Raw genomic sequence first — 24,229 nt, forward strand, 5'->3', positions numbered from 1 at the left:
AACAGCCTGGTGCTGAATAAAACATTCATCATTTCGCTGACTGTTGTCACACCATGACGTGTGAGATCACCGTGATGACATTGTGCTGGCAAGAATGGTTTATGCCTGTTACAGTGTGTTTAGACTGGTTTGTCACTTTGTCACTTATTACTGTGTGTGCATTTGTGTCTTCTTTTTGAAGGATGGACAGTCCAGAACTGTCAGGCAGTTCCAGTTCACTGACTGGCCTGAGCAAGGAGTGCCAAAATCAGGGGAGGGTTTCATCGATTTCATTGGACAGGTGCACAAGACCAAGGAGCAGTTTGGGCAGGATGGACCAATCACAGTCCACTGCAGGTCTGTGGTAGTTCTCAATAGGTCCCCTCCATGTCAGGGTGAAAGCTTATTGGATTTGATGTGTGTTTGTGTTTGCATGCACACAAAGCCATTTTTAACTACTAGGATTTGTTTTCATTAACTCAATAAAAGCTTTTCAGTGTGCCCACTGAGATACCAAGGTGGGTGGGCCTTTCCATTGTAATGGCAGAGTGACCCTTGATGCCTGGCCCTGCCCATTTGGGCTGGTGCAGACTTGGCTGTGACTCAAGAGGTCAAGGGTCAATCTCAGGTGATGGCTGCTGCCTCCGTGCCCTTGGCAACTACCCATGACCTCCTGCTGTTCCAGGGAGGCTGCATATGTGGCTGATTAAATATAAAGATCCTCAGAGACCGCACAGAGGCACATGGCACAGCTGAAACTAAAGCCTGAAACCTCGGTGTAGCGTGCAACCCTGCACTGCTCAACAGTGCTTGACCTTGGGACACCTTCCAGAGTGTGTACATTTCTGTCGCGGCTCACGCAGTTCACGTTGGCTGAGGTGAAGCTGAGACCTGGCTGTCAGTCGTGACACTGGTCTGCGTGTTTTGTAAATACCTGCATGCGTTTTTAAACAATTTTTTTTTATGGACGAGTGAAAGAAGGGCGGAGCCTCAGGGTGCGCGAGTGGCCAATCACGCGTGCCGCTGGGTCACATTAAACTGAATAATAATCAAACGAGAGTGATTCATTAAGCAGCTGTCACCTCTCCACTTCATCCCCCTTTCCTTCTCTGTCTCTTTCACTTATTCACTTGTTCATTCTCTCTCTCTCCCCTGCATTTATCGGACCTTCTCTCACTGTTTCTCATACCTCTACTTTCATGCCTATTCCATATGTCTCTCTGTTCTCTCGTTCTCTCTCTCTGTTTCCTCTGTTCTTCCCTCTCTCTCTCTCTCTCTCTCTCTCAGCGCGGGCGTTGGTAGGACGGGCGTGTTTATCACTCTCAGTATCGTACTGGAGAGGATGCGCTACGAGGGCGCCGTGGACATTTTCCAGACTGTCAAAATGCTGCGCACACAACGACCAGCCATGGTGCAGACTGAGGTAAACACACCCCATGCCCCGCCCCCACCCTCCACTGCACCAGGACACAGAGGACATCGTTTCCAACATATTTATAACATTTATTGATAATTGGTCAGGGCAAACTACAGTAATGATACACCAATCCAATTACATAATAAAATCTCAATATACAGATGCCAATATGTTCTGATGGTAAAGCATCATCTGATATAATTAGGCTACACATTTGGGTAACTTTGGCAAGACTGTGGTTGTAATGCATGTAATTTAAGCATATGCATAGTTTTGTTTTATTTTGGTTTGTTTGTTTTTCTGTATGTGAATGTCTGGAGTCAATTTAAGGGGTAAAATTAAATCGTGACTGTTATTAGTAATAATCTATGTTGTCAGTAGTCTAGATATAAGACAGAAGTACCATATCACAATACTGTGACGCTTTAATATATTTTGACATTATTTAATAATAATGCTATAACACTCTCAGTTGGGACCTATATTTAGAGGTTACACAGGTCTGTGTTGTGTTGGCATTACTGTTCCAGGTAAACTGTCATTTAATGAAAATTACAGAATAGAGTAACAATAATGCCGCCAAACGTTTTCTTATGTGCTACTCTACAAAGTCTGCATCTGTCTTACTCTGAAGCTGGTATGTTGAACAGTGTGTGCTCCTGTGTGTTGGATTTCTGCAGGAGGAATACCAGTTCTGCTACCAGGCTGCTCTTGAATACTTAGGAAGCTTTGATCACTATGCAACGTAAGGGAAGGAGGACCCGTTCATCTCAACGCCATTTTTCACATCTCACAACGATCTACAAACACAACCGATCTGAGCTTGTTCCAGAAACAAGCATCTATTAACTTTCTTCCCAGTAAAATTGAATGATGCCATTACTGCGAGGGGATCGTTTTGAAGTACGATGACATTGTCGGGCGGAGACCTATGTTTGGAGGATAAGACAAAGAAGACAAAATTATAAAGAACTTATTTTCTTTCTAGAACTTCTTGGGAAAGTTCTGTATCACACAGCAAGCTTATTACCTCAGTGTTCAAATATTGATATTAATGTTGTGGTTGGCTTTTTAGAAATATTACAATGTGGGTAAAAATGAAATCTTCAAAAAACAGAATGGAAAACGTACTAAGTGTGAAAAAAAAAACACAAAAACAAAACAAACAAAATACACACACAGACAAAAGAAAAACATTACACTCAAAAGCCTGAAAAATTGCTGCACTCTGCAATGGGAGTTCTACCCAAACTGTATTTGCCAATGAAAAGGTCAAAGGTGAACTCCAGTCAGCCGCCAGAGGTGACGGCTTCTGCTGTGAGGCGGAGGAAGAGGAGCCAGGTGACCTTGTTCTTTCCTAAGGTCCATGTTGCCATCGCCAACGTTTCGGCGCCCTAACGGACGCAGAACTCCTACCTTCTGTGCCTAAAGGAGCAACAGCAACGGAGGGTGAAAGGTCAAGGACTTTTCGTCCAGCTTTGGAGGAGAACAGCCGTGCCACTGACTCATCGTACAGTACATTAGTAACGTGATATAATCGGTTTCAGTGTCTCTTTTACTCCTGGTCCACTGGAGCGCTATTGTGACTGAACCATGCCTTTGAAGAGCTGTCAAATTCATCAGCAGTTTTTGTTGGTTTTCAACAGAGCACCTGTGAATACTTTTATTATGGTGTGTCATTTTCTTTCTCTCTCTCGCTTTCTAGCACATTCTCTCTCTCTCTCTCTCTCTCTCTCTCTCTTTTCTTTCCCTCTCTCTTTTTACCTTTTCTCTTTGTCTCTCTCCACAAATATGCTGCTTATTTCCTGTGCGTGAGGAGGAAAAACGGGGTTCGCAATGGTTTGAATCTAGTCGTTCGTCTACGCTCATCCGTCCTTCGCTGCGCTCCTGGAAGACCCCCCGGAGCAGTGTGGAGGCTCTGTGCTGGCTCTGGAGGCTCTGGGTTTGAGTGGAAGAGCTTGCGTATACACCACAGAGGCGAAACCAGCCCCAATCCTTTGGTAATGCAGATACATGCTGGGCTGTAATTAACTTAAAATCCATGTACAGACTTTGGCAGAGAACTTGAGGTTGGTTAAATATTGAGATTAAGGATTTCTAATCCTAGGGGTCATATCTTGTCAAATCAGAAGTTCTCAATAAGACAGTGTTGCCCTTTGGAAATCTGGCGAGTGAATATCAAAGTGCTCCAACTTTGCTAATGAAAGCTCCACGGCTTCATAAAGCTTTATCTCCATGCATCTCCCCTTCATAGAAGGCAAGTTTAGGGTTTAAGGGTGTATTCCCAAAAAAAGGAATTCCCCAGAATCACTGTAGAAGTTGATAGAGGTCAGTCTGCTCCAGTTACTCTCCCGTTTAAATAAACTGAGCTAGAAAAAAAATTATAACTCATGTTTTTGTTTAGTGAAGGAGTCGTGCGTAGGCGTAGCACAAAGTAGTTCGTATGAAGGACTTAGCCCAAGCCGTCTCAGACAAGAGGAAGGACTTAGCCTAAGCCGTCTCAGACAGAAGGAAGTCCGAAGACAGTTTTCATGGGTCTTTTACTCTAATCTCAACAAGAGACTAAAAGTGAGCCTTACTGTTGTTGTCAAAATATTTAACCACCACGTTTTTAATTTAGTTTTGTTGATATTATGCTTGAATTTCTAAGAATATTTATATTATTTTTTGAGTACCTATTGGAATATAATCAACGAGATGTTGTGTAGTTGGCAAGCTAATGTGACTGTACATGGTTCCTGTGTAAGGTTTTGTTTATATATATATATATATATATATATATATATATATATATATATATATATATATATATATATATATATATACTATATATATATATTTCCTGTGAACTGAATTCTCCCTTAGAGTGTCCAGTAAGAACAATACAGTACAAGGCCCTAAACAAAATTGTCCTAAATCCCCAAAACAAAAGATCCTCTGTCAGGCTCTTAAACTCCTCCCCAGTGATTTTAATGTGCTTTACTCCTCCTTGGAAAGCCCTTCAAATGACCAGTTCTCCAAAGGGAAGAGAAACCCCAGTGCTGTGAATGTGCGACTTCTGATAATGGCAACAAACATTTGATGACAAACATTTTGTAGTACTGGAAAGAGAGAGAGAATCTAAGGGAACTCGAAGTGAGCACAATGATTTTTGGAATTTGACCTCTTGTTCCTATTTCTCCTAGTACACCCATACACAGTCGGTGAGGTCTGAACTAACTTTAAAATATTAATTGCCCTTATTTACCCAGAATATATATTTGTATTAGGTTCTCTTGTTGTTTCTTGCTAGCCAGCTATGGAAATGGTTGCAGTGAATAATTGCACAATATACAGAATTGTTATGATCAAATGTCAGCTCTCAGAATCAAAATGTTGAAAGAAACATTGTTATACACGTGCACTTTGATCTGGAGTTTAAAACTGAACAAATTGGGGAGACAAAATTCTTTTTTACATCCCAGGAGGTAAAGCACATTATACCATTTGAACGATTTTGAAAGACTTGGAAGGGAAAGGAACTCTCTTCAAAACGGTACAGCCGTCAAAGTGCATACCCAGCTAGCTTTGATGTACTGGATCTCAGAAATGCTAAAACAGTAGTCCGAGTGAAAGCACATACCATGAATTCTTTTGAGGAAAGGGATAATCAAATGACTGAAATGCTGCAAAGAGTCAGAACAAAACAGAAGAGCACAACAGACCCTGAGATTACAATGCATAATGAGATATTCAGGCCAGTGCTACTGAGTATTCACACTTTCAACCTCTTCTATCTGAATTAATTTGAAACCATGTATGTAGATATGTTGACTTTGTATTAAAAACAGAATGACTGGGTATACAGTACTCCTAATAGATTCTGTGGCCTTTCTTTCAATCTTCAGCTTCAATGCATATTTAGTTTTACATTCATGCAAATAGCAATGATTTGTAATTCTTCTTTTCACGGCACTGTTTGAAGGCTACTTTTTGGCTTTGTTAAAAATGAAGCATTCTGTTTTACTTGCACATTCACACACTTAAAAGTATTAGGACACGGAAAGTTAATTTCAGAGTCGTCCACTAGGTGGCGATACTACTCCCAGGCACGTACTAACAGAAATAAACCACTACTCGGTCCCACGGAGGGTTGTATTGTCCTTGGTCCTACATACCTTGAGTCAACTCATCAGTTATGTCCTGCCTCTTGAAAAGCTGAGTCAGATTTGTTAGAGCAGAGAAACCATAAAAACATGTAAGTTACTTTGTCTGGTTCCCAGGGCAAAAAACTGGAGAACTTACAGAATAGCTGAACTGGCTGTTTCATATATACAAAGACACACACATACAAACGTTCACTTATAACTATTGCATTGCTGTTATATGATTATCTTAATTTTTTCTAACACAATTAGAAAACCTTTTTTAACCATTAACATTTTCAACATTTTAACCATTAAGAAGTTAGTATTTGGTAGCTGGCATTATTAAAAAAGTTTTTAAAGATGAGGGGGCCAGTAAAATATCTCAGCAGTGTGGGTTTAGAATTTTTTTTTTTTTCTTTATGTTTTTATGCGTGCATCCCCGAAAAGAAAATGAAACAGAAGACCCGACACGTACACACACATAATACGCTGCTTGGAGGCCGGTATAGAGAACGTCTATAAGAGCGTGGCCTCCCTGTTGGTTCCCGCTCCAGGGAATACGCTACCCTACCTATTAAGTCTCACGCCTTTTTAACTGAAAGGTCTCTATTCTATTTGTATTCATTGCATTTTGTATCTTATTACTGTCCGCAGGTCTGCGTCCAAGGAAACAGGACGTAACCTAATGCTTCACATGTCCAAGGGAGAGCTAGGTTACCATGTTCACACCCTTAGCCATAGTTAACTGGGATTATTATGCAAAAACAATAAAAACCCGAAACAAAACACCATTCTAACACGGGAAGAGTCGGAGTCCTTTCTTTGCGAGCCTTGCGTTGTGCACTGAAGGAATTCTCGGTGTGAATCTTTCGGCCGACGCGTTGGAGGTCGCGGAGATGAAGAGGAAATCTCGCAGGTGAGCGGCAGGTCTTCATCGGATGCGGGTCAGTGCGCTGAGGTCTGTGGTTCCTGAAGGCAGAACTCTGGAGGCTTGTTCTGAGGAGCCAGTCGTACACAGTACTTGTAAAGACACGAACATTTAAAGGTGAATGTCTGAATTAGTTATAGGCTTGTGTATAAATGGAATCCACGGTAAGTGGATTGTGGAGGCGTTTTTGTTAATCTGATAGCGGGGGCTGTCCCTGGAGTCTCGACTCCCCCCCCCCAGGGTACCAGTGCTGACATTGTTCTGTTCTGGAAACCATGGTTACGGCTTTAACGTGACCCATCACCTTTTCGTGATCCAGACGTTTTAGGAGACTTGCGTCTCCTCCCATTTAGAGACAAGAATTTCTAGTGCAAACTGGACACTGCTGGATTTCTTTTTGTCTCTATCTAGGGCTATGGTTATCGGGTCTCCTGTCTCGTTGTGTGATAATCTTGTCTGATTGTGGTTTTGTTTGTGTCTGATGAATTTGCTCTTTTGGTAACGTTTTCATCTCTCAATGTACGTTGCTCATAATGTAAAGCAGTAAATATGCAGAAACTTGTTTAAAACGCTTTTAGCCAGGTGGATAGTAAAACTAGCGTACGGCGAGTTCTTGGGATGTTAACTGTTGGTGTTTGCTAATGAGCATTAAGTTTAGAGGCATAAAGCATATCTAGTGCAACTATTTGTATTAATATATAGGGTTTTTTAAGCATTATTAATTGTGACTCCTAGGAACTAAGCTGTCTACTCTAATACATTGTGCTTTGTATTAGCTCTCTGCTGAACATCCTTTTACTTTTCAGTAGATTAAAGGATACTTGAGTTCATTATGTATTTTTAAAACTCCCTGAGTCACACACACACATCCAAACCTTCTTCAGATTTATCTGATCTGAATATGATCCCTGATAATAACTGTAACAAGGAGTGTCAGTATGTCAAAGGGGCCACCTGGCCATATATACATTCCTGTTTATGCAAGATCATAGAAGCTCCTGGAAGTTGTTTTATTCCAGTTGCCATCTAGGGCATTCTTCTACCTTCATTACCCTGCTGTTTTACTTGGTTCTCTCACTACCATTATCGTACTGATGATCACAGTAAAATATTTTACTTTTTTGTCTTTAAAAAAACCAAAAACATTTATTTTGTAGCTTCATGGGAAAGACAGATGAGTGCACGCATCTTAGAATGCAGACGATGAATTTCAGAGACATTTTCAAAACAGCAAAGTGGTTCCATGTTACGGTCATATGTGCCTCCAGGGGCTTGGTGTTGTTCATCATGTGCTCACAGGTGGCATATGTGAGCAGGTGTGTGAGTGTGTAGTTAAAATTGTTCATGGTACCAGGGGAGACGACGGCAGCAATGATACCAGATTTCATTTGCCAGGCCATTTTGCTCCACTCCACAGCAGACACAGAGCATGCAGCAGGGCAGCGCTGTAAGTCCATCGGTTTACCCTGCTTTGACAACCCATCAGCTCTCATGTCAGGTGTTCCATGAGCAAGAAAAAAGAGTAAACTATGAGTTGTACATCCCTGCACATTCTGTGCAATACCTCAACTGGTAATTGGTCTCCTGACATACCGATTTCTTTTGGTTGGAATTTGTAAGTTGGAGTATTTGTATTTTCATTTAATTTCCTGACATATACAGTTTTTTTTCCCCAGGTTTAAATTTTGTAAGTTCTCTCCAGGCTTGTACTCTGTATTAAAACTAACATTACAGCTGGAAGAATGTGACTTATTTAGGGGTTGGATCTGGTACTGATACTGGAGTAAAGAGCTCTCCTTTGTCTGTCTCCTGACTGAGTACAGGATATAAGCAATATCAATGCCATCTCGATCTGAACTGGGTCTCTTGATATCTACCTTTGTATTGTGCAGTGTTGTAAACATGTGTCTCTGCAATAAGCTCTTTTAGAATCTCATGCTGAACACACCACAAGGACCTCTGCGATCTCTAGCCATCTCGGATGGAGCCAGAGGTAGTTTTCTGACTACATAGCCTGGGTGATTAATTTATTTTTTTAGTCCACATCTTCAGCTGCCACTCTGGAATCTCTTAAAATAAACCATTATTCTGAATCCAGTGCTCTGTGCACCCCTGATAGCACCCCTGATTTGCACGTCACAGGGTTGATTCTGGCTAATGGCTTCAGCTTTGTCTGAGTAAGGCAATTAGTCCAGAGCTGTTCCAGGAGCACTGGCCATATAGATGATTACTGTTGGTCAATTTGGTAAAAAGCACAAAAAATGTGTGTGAAAAGTGTTGTTAAACATGGGTATGAGCATAAATTTACCCATGTGACACCTAAATAAGTCTGGGAGAGGGGTTGGTGGTTGTAACTGTACTCCACTGCATGCACAGTAGTCTACCTGCAACCATGACGACCACGAATAATGGAATATAATACAACAGCTAAGACTGTATGATAATAGAGTGTAACTTTGTTAAGGTGATATTCTGAACATGACAAATCAGACGAATTTGTTTCTTACTGTATTTCATGTAATGGGGCTGGGTAAGAATATTGTGGTTGGGTATTGTAAATGAATAATCGGCTCTTTGTTCTAGTTAAGGTATATATAGGTGCATATATAGATGTCAGTTCTTATAATACTAATCAGTGGAGCATGACAGCTGGTATGTTCAGGTATCGTCTTCTGTGTGGAAAGCTTATTATGGTAGTGCATGCATGCAACTTAAAATTGTAAGTTTCTGCATGTGTGTAGGTGTGTGTCTGTTCCAGAATTGAAAGAATGAATGTGTTTATAGGTGAACAAATACCTCACTGACTAAAACTGCTGTCATAATTTGTAGATATTATGTTTTTGCTTCACACACACACACACACACACACACACACACACACACACACACACACACACACACACATACACACACACACACACACACATTTTCTTGAATAAAAAGTAAAAAGGCTGAGCATTCCAGAGAGGTTTATTTGCTGATAAGTATCTGAGCAGCAGAGTGTCTTGTGTGCAATTTGACATGTGGTAAGCCGTACTTTTTACATGATCACTCATAATGTGTGTCATGTAAAGGCTTTGTGCAAAAGCAGCGCAGATGTCACATGTCTTTAAAGGAGACATTTTAAATGAGAGTGTTCGCAGGACGGTTGGTTAGGGAACTGGAATGTTCAGCTTCGTAGTTACTATTGACAGGGTTGTGGCCCTCGGAAAGAATGGGCATGGCTAACAGAATCTTTCATGCATCGGTAACCTGTGGGGGAGGAGTCAGTTTGTGTCTGTCTGTGACTATCTGCTGTGCAACCTGTGCTAAGACAAGGTAATGGTTAAGACATAGTCTGCGTATGAGCAAGCGTGTGAGCTGATTTATGCAGAGCTCTAAGTAGTGCAGATTAGAACTGTTAGCAGCATGGATGGAGAGGATTGTTTCAACAGGCGATTTTCGCTGGACAGCTTGGGGTGAGTGAGGCTACACTTTATTAAATGTAATTATTTATTAATTCATTTTTTACAACCAGCCATTCATATCTGTGGAGAGTAGATGGAAATATATGCAAAATATGTTTAATCTATTTCTCTTTGAAAAAGGTCATATTTACAAACATGCCAAAGTGTTTTTAGAGAGGGTTGTAGTATCTTTCAGCAGGTGAAACATCAGCTCATGGTGTCTTAGTCACCCCACAAGCCAATGAAAGACTATAATCGTTAAAAGCTAGCTCAGTGTCTGTCACATCCCACGGAGTTTACATACTAGACAAAGAAAACTTGCCACTTCCCATTCTCTACATTTAGTGCCATGCTTAAAATGTGGGCGCTCTGACTACTATTGACCCTCTAATGTGTTCCATTGTGTGTGTGTGTGTGTGTGAGTGTGTGTGTGTGTGTGTGTGTGTGTGTGTGTGTGTGTGTGTGTGTGTGTGTGAGTGTGTGTGTGTGAGTGTGTGTGTGTGTGTGTGTGTGTGTGTGTGTGTGTGTGTGTGTGTGTGTGTGTGTGAGTGTGTGTGTGTGTGAGTGTGTGTGTGTGTGTGTGTGTGAGTGAGTGTGTGTGTGTGTGAGTGTGTGTGTGTGTGTGTGTGTGTGTGTGTATATACGCACATACTTTAAGATCATTATATGCAGAGAATATGTAGGTGTATGTACAATTTAGAGGCAAAGTCAAGTTCACAGACGTCCCTGAACTCTTGATTTACTGTCATTAAGGTTTCATAACTTTGTTCAATGGTTATTCTTGTCTAAATCAGATGAGTCAAAAATTGAGGCTTTCAGACAAAATTCGAAATCCTTTGTATGGCACAAACTTTACGTGGGGATGCTTTTCCACAGCAGGGACTGGGCTGGCTCATTAAAATCGAAGGGCAGATAGTTGTGAAAATACAACCTGTTTCAGTCTAACGCAAAAGAAAATTTAGGAAAAGTTCACCTTTCTGAAGTACAATGGAAAAGCAACGGGATGAGTTGTAATGAAAAGATGGACGTCTTACAGCAGACAAGAAAAAGTCCAGATCCAATCCAGAATCTGTGGCACCATCTGAAAATTGAAAATTTGAAAAGTTGTATCATCTAACAAACCTGAACATTGTGGAATAAATCTGCTAGGAAGAATACGTGAAAATCACTCCCGACCAGCATGTGTAGCTGCTGAAAACTGTTCCCAACAGACTTTTGCAGCAGAATGTGATTCTACCAAGATCTAGTTTGAATGGACTGAATACATACATAAACTGAATGTATACAGTGCCAGGAATAATTTACATAATTTTCATTTCTAGATTTCCAGATTAATCTGATGATTTAAGGGAATTGAATACTTATTCAAGGCACTGTACATATTTGTTGTTTGGAATATTTTAAAATAGCAAAACTAGAGTCATTTCTTAGTTTTCCAATGCTGCTCTTGATATCTTTGACCTTTTAATATTGCTATAAGTTGGTTAGTTTGGATGAAATCAGAATCGCCATACTGACATTACTAAGAAGTCTTTATATTCAACAGTGGCTATGCTTGGCTATTGCAAACATACCTTACTTTGCATCTCTGTAAAATGTACACTAGCACAAATCTGACATGCATTACTTTGAATATTCTAATGCCATAGCACCAATTTATGCACCAGAGGTTAACAAGCCTCAGTGATTGACACAAAGGAACTTTGGTGACTGGCTGCAGCTTGGCCTTATTAAAAAGGTTAATCTTTGTGGATTTTCTTGCCTAGAGGCTAGCTCTGATTTCTCAGAAATCTATTTGTATATAGGTTTACATGTACATCGTGATTTACAAATCAAATTGAACAGATTTTGTCTTGATAAGAATTTTAAACACTGCAATAATAGCACTTAAAAAGTATTTAAAAAGCACTTAAAAAAACATGTAAAATAATCATTGGGATTTGATGTGAAATGAATTTCATTAAAAAAAAAATACAAAAATATGCTGAGTAATCTGGAAACGCTAGGAAAAAACTCATTAAAAAGTTAGTTTAGACAACCAAGCTATCTAAGAACAGATCTAGGATCAGTGCTGATAGATCTTATCGCTGGAATAGGAGCTGGGAGATTGCTCTACGCCACCCCGGCGTGCCCATTCCTAACACCACCTCTAGGTGAAACATGCCCATTCAAATGAGAAAAAAAATGTGCTTTTCCTTCCCAAACAGTTCTGGGTTTACCGGCCCCCCCTTGCGGTCGGACAGACTGCCTGAACATAACAGTGGCAGCAGTGATCTAATTAAAGATCATCAACGCTGTTGCACTAAATGAACAGTGGCAGGAGTGTAGTGTTAAAGGGTCTTCCAGGTGCCAGTTTCTTAAGGGGCACCTACTCTGTACATGCATGTGAAAGCTAATGGCCCTTTTTCTGTGTACGATGAAGTTAATACCCTTACGGTGACTTACCTTATCTGTACAATTGTGTCCAGATTCCTGTGGGCCCTTTCAAAAATTACCTCCGCTATAGTCAGTCCACTGAATTTTGAGTGTAGTAATAATGCCTGAAGTGGTGGATTAAAATGGCAGCTGCAGCTATAGAGTAGTAAAGGAATCACAAGCACACAGTGTTACACTAGCTCATTAGTGAGGTGGAACTGAAACAGAAATATCAGGTACACTAGTCTGTCTTTTAGTTCTTTTTTTGTGAAAATAAAAGTGATGGGTATTCTTAAGTAGCTACTCTACACATTGGTTTCATCTTGACAGCATCACTTGTCTGCTTGTCCCTGGGCCAAAAAAGAATGAAACAGGTTCCACAACTTTCAGAATGCTTTGCGGCATAACACGCTTCCAAGGGAAACCATGCAGCTATGCAAATGAGCATTCAGGAAGCATCGATAATTGAACATGTGCTCTGCGTAGTGGGGCAGTTCCATTGTGAAGCACTCATACCGGTTTGGGAAACTTGCTCTTGGTAAACCATTTATGAGGTGTTCATGGTTGAAGTGCACAGTCTTTAGCCAAGAGCAAGACATTTAATCATCTACTGGAGAACGTGTCTGTGTTGCGTATGCAGCGCTTTGGTACTGGTAACTGGTCTGTGAATCTTCTGCATGGTAAGCTCTTTCAAAAGTCTACATGGCAGTGAAAATCTAATCTTAATCACACAACCTTAGTCAGTGTCGTGTAACACAATCTTAGCAGTATTTTTGTTTGAAAGTTAATATGACATATTTGCTTTGAAAAGTCTCCTTTCAGCTCAAAGGTCAATTCTGTGAATGCTGATCCTCTTTGTCAGTGCTTGAAGTTCATGTCAGTAGAGCCGCTCACGGCGCATGCAGTCTTACGTGTGTTTTGTGTTCAGTTTGTAGTACGTTATGCAATGCAATAACATACGTACAAATAAGATAGCATGACTTTAGAAACTGCTAGAAAATACTTTGTGGAGCAGTGGTTAAATATTGAACCTATATCTTTTGTTTTCTCAAAGTGAAGGAACAGAATTCTTATGTAGCACAGACCAGCCACAATGATATGAGGATTTATACAATATACCAACTCAGCAGGAAACATTTTCATAAAAACTGCTAACATTCCACCTTGTTATCAGCAGTCCTGTCCTTATCAGCAGTTTTCTTTAAAACAAAGACTCAAATTGCAAGCAGTCAACACAAGCCTTTAATAACTTTCACCAGATATATATATATAAAACAAAGGAGGAAATGACATTGTAAAAACCGCTCCAGTCATGGAAATAAAAATGCATCATTTTCTTTCATATTTCTTTACAATTACCATTAGCATGATTTAAACTCATAGCAGTTCCTCGGTTGTGTGTTGCGTGCCCGTGATGGTGTCTCCTCCCTGGCTTTAGTTATATTCTAGACAGAGGTGGAATCCTGGGGAAGACCAAGAGCAGTAAAATGAGCAGGAGCTCTGAGGAGATGAAGGTCCGTGGTCTGGATGACGCACATCTACACCTGCTCGAGCTTAACAGGAGCCTCCAAAGAATCAACACCACACGGTCTGCACACGCTGCACTTGCTAACTGGGACACTTGTGTTTCCTTTTGTATTAAAGAAATAGTGTTAGTGATGAATAACTTGGATAAGCATGAACCAAATACAGCACTTTGGGTTGGGCAGTACCTTTACAGATCCTAGGCAGAAATCGCTGAAACAGTATCACAATTTCTATTTACTACATAAACTCAGATTTGGAGGATCATTCATAAATTGGATTCAGTTTTTTATACTTCACCCACAGCCACAGTGGATACTAACAGACTAACTTCACTAGAGTTTACATTACACAGATGAACTACACGGGTAGCCCATCTCCCCCATTGATTTGCCAATTTCATCGAACCACTAGCTGCAGCAATATGATTAAATATAAATACAAAAGGAATACAGACACCAATCTCAGAGCACAAAGTAAGTTTATGCACAGACAACATCCTTCTCTTTTTAAAAATTCAACAACATCAATAATAGGACATATACAAGCCATCCAAGTCTAATCTCGGACTACTCTATCAATTGGTCAAAATCCACTATCCTTCCACTAGATATGAGTACACACACACACACACACACACAACTTACACTGGACATAAGATTTATACATTGGTATTCACAACCATGTACATCTCTACTCAATGCACACAAAACACTACAGGTAGTTTTAGCCATGGCACTGAACACCAATCAAACATTTCTGGCAAAAAATGATTAACCTTCTATCATCCTGGTTAAACACACATATCCCCCTATCTCCATCGGTTGGGAACACATTTGTTATCATGTTGTCTAATTAAAATATTAGAATACTTTATGTTGCACTGATCATCACCAAGGAAATCATCCTCATGAACTGGAAATTAAAAAATCTCATCAGCATTACACATTGGAAAAACTTAATGTTAGATCACATATCAGTATAAAAACCCTCTTCATCCCTCAAAAATAAAACCTTAACTTAGACACCTCTCATTAACCATCTACACCTAAAATGATCAAAACTAGTATTGTAATAACCAAGCAGAACTAGATGAGATCTAAAGAACCATACCATGCATTTTATAAATCAAAACAAATCCCCCTATCCTCTTACCACATTTAATGCACATTCTTGGACATGCACACACACATACACACAAACATACATACATCATATACATAATCATCATCATTATTATTATTATTATTATTATTATTACCAATACTACTTTGTTATTTCACCCCTGTTATTTTATATGTTCTCCATCTGCACAGGACACTGTCACTGATCTGCTATCTAGCCATTAGAACTAACAAAGTCTTGTCCCTCAGACAGGTTGTAGCAGGACGACCAAAAAAGAGAGAGAAGCAGGGAAAACCCGCTTGTGTTTTAGGAAACCCAGCCGTGATTCACATTGAACTTTGACTCATTGAACACTTTGATTCGCATTGACACATTGAACGTTTGTAGTGTACCTGCATGTAAAATTAGAAGTCAAAGGTGTTCTTAAAAAGAGAGCTGAGAAAACATTAAACTGTGTACTGCACTGTGTCCCTCCAAGACTGACATTGTTCCTACGTACAAAATATATCCTCTATAAATAAGTGCAAGTATATCCTCTATAAATAAGTGCAAGTATATCCTCTATAAATAAGTGCAAGTATATCCTCTATAAATATGTGCAAGTATATCCTCTATAAATAAGTGCAAGTATATCCTCTATAAATAAGTGCAAGTATATCCTCTATAAATAAGTGCAAGTATATCCTCTATAAATAAGTGCAAGTATATCCTCTATAAATAAGTGCAAGTATATCCTCTATAAATATGTGCAAGTATATCCTCTATAAATAAGTGCAAGTATATCCTCTATAAATAAGTGCAAGTATATCCTCTATAAATCACATTGTATCCAACAGGACCACCACAGAGGAGGAAGGAACTGATCACGTATATGCACTGTTCAAATCCAGTGTGAGTTTACTTTTCCTTATTTTTATTTACAGTGGTGTGAAAAAGTGATTCCCCCCGCCCGTTAAAACATAAATTAACTGTGGTTTATCACATCTTTGGAAAGCTGAGTTCAATTTTTCTAGCCACACCCAGGCCTGATTACTGCCACACCTGTTCTCAATCAAGAAATCACTTAAATAGGACTTGCCTGACAAAGTGAAGTAGACCAAAAGATCCTCAAAAGCTAGACAGCATGCTGTGATCCAAAGAAATTCAGGAACAAATGAGATACAAAAGTAATTGAGATCTATCAGCCTGGAAAAGTTTATAAAGCCATTTCTAAAGCTTTTGGACTCCAGCGAACCACAGTGAGAGACGTTATCCACAAATGGTGAAAACATGGAACAGTGGTGAACCTTCCCAGGAGTGGCCGGCCAACCAAAATTACCCAAAGAGTGCAATGACGACTCATCCCAGAGGTCCCAAAAGACCCCACAGAAACATCCAAAGAACTGCAGGCCTCACTTTCCTCAGTTAAGCTCAGTGTTCATGACGCCACCATAAGAAGGAGGCTGGGCAAAAACGGCCTGTGTGGCAGAGTTCCAAGACCAAAACCACCGCTGAGCAAAAAGAACATAAAGGCTCGCCTCAGTTTTGACAGGAAACATCTTGATGATCCCCAAGACTTTTGGGAAAATACTCTGTGGACTGACAAGACAAAAGTTGAACTTTTTGGAAGGTGTATATCCCATTAAATGTGGCGTAAAAGTAACAGCATTTCAGAAAAGGAACATCATACCAACAGTAAAATATGGTGGTGGTAGTTTGATGGTCTGGTGCTATTTTGCTGCTTCAAGACCTGAAAGACTTGCTGTGGTAAATGGAACTATGAATTCTGCTATCTACCAAAAAATCCTGAAGGAGAATGTCTGGCCATCTGTTCGTGACCTCAAGCTGAAGCACACTTAGGTTGTGCAGGAGGACAATGATCCAAAACACAAGTCCACCTCTGAATGGCTTAAGAAACAAAATGAAGACTTTGGAGTAGCATAGTCAAAGTCCTGACCTGAATCCATTTGTAATGCTGTGGCATGACCTAAAAAGGTGGTTCATGCTCGAAAACCCTCCAATGTGGCTGAATTACAACAATTCAAAGATGAGTGGGCCAAAATTCCTCTCAGCGCTGTAAGACTCATTGCCAGTTATCACAAACGCTTGATCGCAGTTGTTGCTGCTAAGGGTGGCCCAACCAGTTATTGGGTTTAGGGGGCAATCACTTTTTCACACAGGGCCATGTAGGTTTGGATTTGTTTCCCCTTAATAATACAAACCTTTTTAAATACTGCATTTTGTGTTTACTTGTGTTATCTTTGTCTAATATTTAAATGTGTTTGATGATCTGAAACATTTAAGTGAGACAAACATGCAAAAAAATATCAGGAAGGGGGCAAACACTTTTTCACACCACTGTAAAAAAAAAATTATATATATATATATATATATATATATATATATATATATATATATATATATATATATATATATATATATATATATATATATATAAACAAACCACTGTTTTTATTTTATTTTTAAAGTTAGAAATGTATTAGATATAATGCCTCATTTGGATACCTGCATACAAACTGAAAAAACAATAAACATGTAAGACCATTTTCTATGTCATTTCATCAGTTCAGTTCAAAGAGATTACAAAAAGAGATTACAAAAAACTCTTAAAGAGCTTTCTGCAGTAAGACAAAATCATATTCGCATGCATACCCTGTTTCAGATTTCACTTTCTGTTTCAACAGAGTTTCAAGAACCACAACAAAACATTCCTCAAATATTTCCCAGAGATTTTTGAGGTGGATCATTTGTCTCATGGTGAGATTTCTTTCACTGTAGTCACTCCTTGCTTCCCTTCCTGATGGAGGCATTGTGAGAACATCCCCAAGTCATCTAATCTAGTTTGTTCTGAATCCTAAAGTTACTTGTGTGTACTGTGCCCAGCTAACTACAGGACTTACAAGAGTGTTTCCCAGCAGTGCTCCAGGGAGATGTTTTTCCTGTTCTATCACATCTGAGCCTCATTTCCCAAAAGCATTGCAGTAATGAGATCAGTTTATATGAGAGAGTGTTCAGTATAAAACTGTTTGCATTATGATGCTTTTAGGAAGCCCAGCCCCGATTCACCTTGAACTTTGTAGTGCACCGGCTACATAAAATTAGAAATCAGAGGTGTTTCTAAATGTAACTCTCCAAATGTCAAGTCAAAATTCCACATGTGGAGCTTAATACTGAATAAAGAGTATGAGAATATCATAATTAATCAGAGGTTTGTCAGAATTGGGAAAAGGTCGATCTGGTAGGTGCAGGGATCCCCCAGGCCTGTGCCCGCGAGGCCATGTCATACACTGCTGTTCTGCTGACAGCTTGCCCTGCTGTTTCCCACTTCCCAGCATTCACCTGTGCCCTGCAGAAGGAAGTGCTCTACCATGGCAAGATGTACGTGACCCAGCACCACCTGTGTTTCCACTCTTCCGTTCTACTGAAGGACACCAAGGTAAGACAAAGAAATCCCGGGGCAGCTTACGATCTAAGAATATAAAATGTCCATATTTTACGTTCATCATTTTTCACACAGTGGTATTGTTGCCGTCGTTGGGATGAGAACCACCTGGTTATATGTTATATTATTACATCCCTATTTTAGAGACCCCATGAAGCATATCAGCCAGTGTTTAAATATTAAATGCTATGATTAATTTAGGGCATCTTGATTGGACTAAATCCCTAAAATAGCCAGTGAAATGAGTTGAATGTAGGATACAATAACTTGGATCCCAAATGCTTTTGCCTCCCTGCCTCTCAATAGGTTGTGATCGATGTGTCCACAATTCAAGCCATAAAAAAGAAGAACACGGCGCGAATCGTACCCAACGCTCTCTCCATCACCACACGCGATGGACAAAAGGTATTAGCTCTCTTCTTCTTTACAGGGTTCGCAGGGTTTTATGCCTCCTTGAAAAATGTAATTTTGTTAGATGATAGTGTGAATCTATGTAAAGAAATCTGACTAGATATTTGTAGAGGTAAATTTAGAAAAACCTTTCCATTTTCATATACAGGTGAAAACTGTCAAAGTCATTACAAACGAGTCAGTCCTTGCAAATATTACACTACAGAATAGAAACTGTAAAAGAGTGAAAAGAATCTGTTCATTGCAGTTGATTCCTTACAGGCTCTCACTGTGTTTCAGTACCTGTTTGTATCACTGCGGAACAGAGATACGTGCTTTGAGCTCCTCCATTCAGTATGTCCACAGCCACAGGTTGGTGATGCCTTTCATTTGTTTCAACTTAACAATCAGGCAATCTAGTACAAAGTGCAATAAAATACATACTGTTCAGAGGCTTCTTTAGCAAAGGATATAGCCAGTAAAAAGTGCTCACCCTTTCCATTAGTATCAGAAAAATGCCTTCCCCTCATATTAGTTTTATAACAAAAAAATGTTTAGCGAATCCGGTGTAGGTTCAATGCTGTAATATTCTGTGAATGTATATACCGTTGATTACAACACTGTCTTGCATTTAAGGCAGTTTTATGGTTTAAATCAATGTCAGTTTCTTATGGTTAAAGAAATATGATTCTTCTTCTTCTTCTTACAACCCTGTCTAATTATTTGAAAATGATACATGCAATATGAGTAATAAAGCAGACAACTCTTTTAAATGAAGTCTGATAGGAATATAAATGTGATTTGGAGCCATGTTTGGAAATATGAAAGTTTTGTGGTGAAGTTTGAGACAAACAGAACTTTTGCTGGCATTCCTATTCTTCCTTCAGGTTTTATGTCCCAGTGGCAGTGCTCAGGTTTCTTCTGCAGAAAATGGCCATGAACTGCAAGTCGAGACAGTAAGTTCTCAATGTTTCTACTATTTTTTGTGACTGAAACCTTATTTAGGTTGTGTTCAAACATCTTTGTATTTCTAAGGCATAGGCCTATATATCTTGTGTTTGTCTGGCAAGCCATATGATTCTGCAATCACTAATCTTCAGCTCATGTCTACTAAAAGTATACACAAAAGGTTTCACTGACAGGTAAGCACCTGATCTGTGGAATGTTGTTAGAAGGTCAGTGGTCACCTTAAATGGCAATATGCAAATTTGTTTATATTCATGGCATTTAGCAGATGCTTTTATCCAAAGCGAATTATAGTTATGACTGAACACATTGACAGCAAGTGAGGGTTAATGGCCTTGCTGAGGGGCCCAACAGTGACAACCTCACAGTGGGGGGGGTCTTGAACTGGCAACCTTCCAATTACTAGTCAAATACCTTAGCTGCTGAGCTACCACTGCCTCCAAGTTTAAAATGTCACCACTGGACTAAGTGGGGAAGAGCAATGCTATTCGAAAAGTGATTCATTGATTTCTCTCTGTCAAATATACAATAACTATGTAGTCACAGTTATACCTGTAAAAATGTTTACATTGATCAAAGCAGTATTATTGCACTGAGTCGTAAATGTTCGAAGCCATTGTAAAATAAATACATTTAATATACACACATGACCACAAATAACATTCATTTTGTTTGCAAGAAAATGCAGTTGAGCAGTCTATAAGATTATATTTAACTTGCATGGTAAGTAATGTATGTATGCGATTCATGGCATTTTTCTTAACCAGTGCTTTCTAAATACTTTTAAAATTGTTCACCCCTTGGATGTCCTGTGAGCCTCTGTGAGTTTTCTCTGGACTTGGTGGTGGTGAAGGTGGTGAAGAAGAAGAAGAAGAAGAAGAAGAAGAAAAGAACTAGCGCATCTTTGTTTTTTAGTGGCCTCTGGCTTTTTGGTGCATAACTGCAGGCAAAATTCCAATAAAGAAGAATAGGCCACGGTAGGTGTTATTTGCAGCCGAATTTAGGCTATGTGGTCATTTAGTTAGGAAGGGTTCCATGAAACACTAACAAACATTCTTAAGAACAAGTTAACAAAGTCCTTAGCATTACCAAGCTGTGGGGAAAACACGGCCCAGATTTGTGCGTTAAAGCCTGGTATCAGGAACATTACACTCTCCTGTCATGCTCAGTAGACAGGGAACGAGCTAATGGTGTCGTCTGCTCACAGATGTCCAGTCACTCTAGCCAGGAGGAGAGCACAGACCAGACCCTCCCAGAGCAGATCAAGAGTCTAATCTGTACCCTTTCCTTCACATCCTCGATTATCCCCCAAGGTTAGTCATGTTCACTCACTACACACACCCAATTACATGCACTTCAGGAAAGTGTTCACATGGGAGTTATAAGCATGTATAGGGGGCTTGATTACAATTGGCCAGCTGTCCACAGACTTGAAGCATTCTTTCTGTGATTTACTTATGCCAGAAAAGGTTGTTTAGGAAATCAGATAAGCAGTCAGACAATTCTACCTCTGCCTCCATTAGAAGAACATCTGGGTGTATCATAATAAGACCATCAGACTGTAAGTTATGTGAGAATCCCACTCTGTCACCCCTGATTCAACTCCGAGGTTGCTTAGGAATTGGTCATGAGCCAAGTATGCCAGAGCAGGGATGATAAACTATGCACTGCAGGTGCCGTCAAAGGGTGCCCTGAGAACCTATGGTTCTGTAGCCTTGGGACTATGCAGTGATCCTCACATTGGTATGATGCTCATAGGATCACAGTGGGTCTCATGTCTTATGTGTGCGTTCATGCTGTGTAAGAGTAAGTTATTGAGGACTGTCCTGGCTTTTACAGTACATGCAAGAAGCAGTTCCACACCACGGAGAAGCACTGGAGGAGAGGGTCTCTTCTCAGAGGAGGAGAACCCACGTAAGTGAACACACAAACACACACTCCTTTCCTACACACAGAAATGCAGATTTCTTCATCTCCCTTAACACTGGCACATTGTCTTGTATTCTTATTCATGAATAGATGTCTGCTGGCTGACCATGGTAACAGAGAAGATCAAGTCTCTTCTGCCCTTAAGTGGCTCATCCAACATCAAACAACTCCTTATTATCTACCTTATACTGTAAGAGCTACCATTCATTAATCATTCTCCAAATAACAAATTACTTCAGTTCAGTAAAACAAACAAAGAAAACATCAAAAAGATCAGTATTCATACTCTGAGGGAACTTGAGAGGTTTTGATTTCTTCAGTCATTTTTTTACAAGGAGCTCTAACAGAATGAAAGTCAAGAGCCCTGTCCGTGCCTCTGCTTAAAAAATGAACCCAAAGTCCACGGAAGAAAACCATGCTGGTTCACTTGAATCCCACAGCATTTGGGTTTGGAGAAGTGGGGGTGCATTCTTTGCTAAATATTCAGTATGTGTAATTCAAACGGATAGACTCTTTGGTAATCTAAACACAAAACATAACGGATGTTTAATAATAAGAGTGCTGTTTTGCAGCTGCGCTGGCTAGGTGTTACATCAAAAACATGAAGTAATTTTTATTTTAACATGAAGCTGTCAATATATTGATTGAGATTTTTATTTTTTTTAATTGATCTGAAATGTGATTTTTGTTGTTGTTGGAAGTTGGAACATTGAACATTACTGGTATGCAGTCAATCAAGAAGACACTGAAACATGACTTAAATGATCATATCTGATGTGGGTGTAACGTTGCTGATGTTTTAGCAGATATAGGCAGCTCAGTTGGACCTCAGTTAGTGCACACTTCAGAATGCCCTGTCGCAGTCTTCAAGAGCACAGGGTCGTCCAGTATATACTTGTGTCCGAGTTTCTGTTATTCTTAATGGCATACATAGCTGCCATTTTCTTGAGTGTTTATACTGAAGCTACCAACAAGAGACAAAACAGACAAAACTTTTTATGCTGTTTGCCATAAATTCAGTAGGCCTAACTCTGATAGTGTGGACACATCTGTCAATGGCTAAATGATCACTGCGCAAAAATATTCACACATATTTTTGCTGGCTTGTGTGGCTAGAAATGTGGTTAGAATACAATCTAAAAAACAGTGTCTAAATTTTTTTGTGTGTGTGTGTGTGTGTGTGTGTGTGTGTAGAATGGTACTCCTGCTTTTATCATCTGGGTACATTGGTCTTCGTATTGTAGCTTTGGAAGAGCAGCTGAGCACCCTGGGAGCGATGCCTGATGAGTTTAACTTACAAAAAGAGTGAGTACCCTCCACATCCCACACCCCTTTAAGATTAAATCCATTTTCACTGAATTGATTATTAGCTTATTTGAATAATAATATGCCTACTCCTAAACATAAAAGAACCTTAACTTCAGTAACCAGGAGATCTTTTCAATTTTTCTTCATCACAAACAGCTAAATAAAGACCCTCACAAAACACACACGTTCACAGATACACACACCTATGCACACCATGCCAAATGTTAAGAGCAAAACTTAACATGCCTACCTCTTCACCGACTCAGATGTACTCAAACTGTCAAGTGAAATGGTACAGGTAGAATAAAAACACATACATTCAGAGCATGTCTAGAGGACCAGTAAAATGCTGAAGCATTTAAATACTGAATTAATTGCATTTAGTGGTTTGGAAGATGAATGAAATAAAATCATTCTGATTGGTTAATAATTTAACATTTGTTTAGGCTGCGACCTCTATGCTAACCCATCCAGCCGAAGAACTATATCATATAGCAACCTGATGTTCAACACTAAACATTTGCATGTATCTTGTAAATTACATGGAAAAAATAGTTTTCATGAAAACAAGCAATAAGGTGATTTGACTTTCATGACTTCACTGATCTTAATGTGTTAACCAAGAAAATGGTATCACTACACTATTACAACCCATTTTCATCTGTACACTCAAAGATCATGTGGTGCTCAGTGAATTGGTAGGCAGCAAGTTTTTGTATGCGTTTTGTGTCTTCAGAAGTGCTCCCCTGACAATTAAACCCTCTGCTTCTATCTTAGGTACAAGGAAACCTAACCAACGTAGACGATTATAGGTACTATAGGAGGAGAAAATGAAGAAATCTCTGTATGATGAAAGAAGAAATCTCTTACACAACAGTGTGTGCCGTCATGGACACACATGCACCGATCCAGAAACAGCTCCACAACAGCACTTACAGCAGGCCTGTTAAGGCTCTAGTCCCATACCAAATATCTAACCACATCCCTTATGGGTGTGCGCTGTTTAGCCGATGCTGAGATATTACTGACCTTTCTTCTCTTTTAGGTATGGCCCCCTACCTCTGACCTTTTCTCTTTTCCCCGAAAACTCCTTCATGGGCTGCCTACAGTGCAGTACATATCTGTCATGGATGTAAACAATGCAGTGCATTAACCATCTGCATAACTGATAGGTTAATATATTTCAGAGTGACATTGATCTTCATTTTAAAAGAAAAGAAACTCATTACTCAT

The 24,229-nt window shown here is 39.6% G+C and overlaps 2 protein-coding genes across 17 annotated transcripts in view; both read left to right on the top strand.

Annotated features, from left to right (window-relative positions):
* Positions 1-5,252, top strand: part of ptprsb (protein tyrosine phosphatase receptor type Sb) — an 80,093-nt gene extending 74,841 nt beyond the window's left edge. For all 12 annotated transcript variants that reach the window (XM_081722498.1, XM_081722504.1, XM_081722502.1 and 9 more), the window contains 3 exons: positions 182-336; positions 1,267-1,402; positions 2,077-5,252. In XM_081722498.1, the coding sequence (XP_081578624.1) occupies positions 182-336; positions 1,267-1,402; positions 2,077-2,145 (360 nt within the window). In that variant the 3' untranslated portion in view covers positions 2,146-5,252. The remainder of the gene's footprint in view (positions 1-181; positions 337-1,266; positions 1,403-2,076) is intronic.
* Positions 5,253-5,404: 152 nt separating this feature from the next.
* LOC113588427 (GRAM domain-containing protein 2B) overlaps positions 5,405-24,229 on the top strand; it is an 18,919-nt gene continuing 94 nt past the window's right edge. The window contains exons 1-13 of one of the 5 annotated variants that reach the window (XM_081722513.1): positions 5,405-6,439; positions 13,751-13,900; positions 15,798-15,852; positions 17,646-17,718; positions 18,294-18,397; positions 18,710-18,808; positions 19,094-19,165; positions 19,681-19,749; positions 20,967-21,072; positions 21,599-21,673; positions 21,779-21,878; positions 22,883-22,993; positions 23,774-24,229. The exon at positions 23,774-24,229 is cut by the window's right edge and continues 94 nt beyond it. In XM_081722513.1, coding sequence (XP_081578639.1) covers positions 6,420-6,439; positions 13,751-13,900; positions 15,798-15,852; positions 17,646-17,718; positions 18,294-18,397; positions 18,710-18,808; positions 19,094-19,165; positions 19,681-19,749; positions 20,967-21,072; positions 21,599-21,673; positions 21,779-21,878; positions 22,883-22,993; positions 23,774-23,789 — 1,050 coding nt within the window. In that variant the 5' untranslated portion in view covers positions 5,405-6,419 and the 3' untranslated portion in view covers positions 23,790-24,229. Of the gene's footprint in view, positions 6,569-9,709; positions 9,910-12,829; positions 12,993-13,750; positions 13,901-15,797; positions 15,853-17,645; positions 17,719-18,293; positions 18,398-18,709; positions 18,809-19,093; positions 19,166-19,680; positions 19,750-20,966; positions 21,073-21,598; positions 21,674-21,778; positions 21,879-22,882; positions 22,994-23,773 lie in introns of those variants that run through there. The other 4 variants (XM_081722514.1, XM_035528604.2, XM_081722515.1 and 1 more) reach the window with 4 other exon arrangements.

This window comes from Electrophorus electricus, chromosome 11 (assembly GCF_041902795.1).
Source record: "Electrophorus electricus isolate QZ-2024a chromosome 11, ASM4190279v1, whole genome shotgun sequence".
NCBI lineage: Eukaryota > Metazoa > Chordata > Actinopteri > Gymnotiformes > Gymnotidae > Electrophorus > Electrophorus electricus.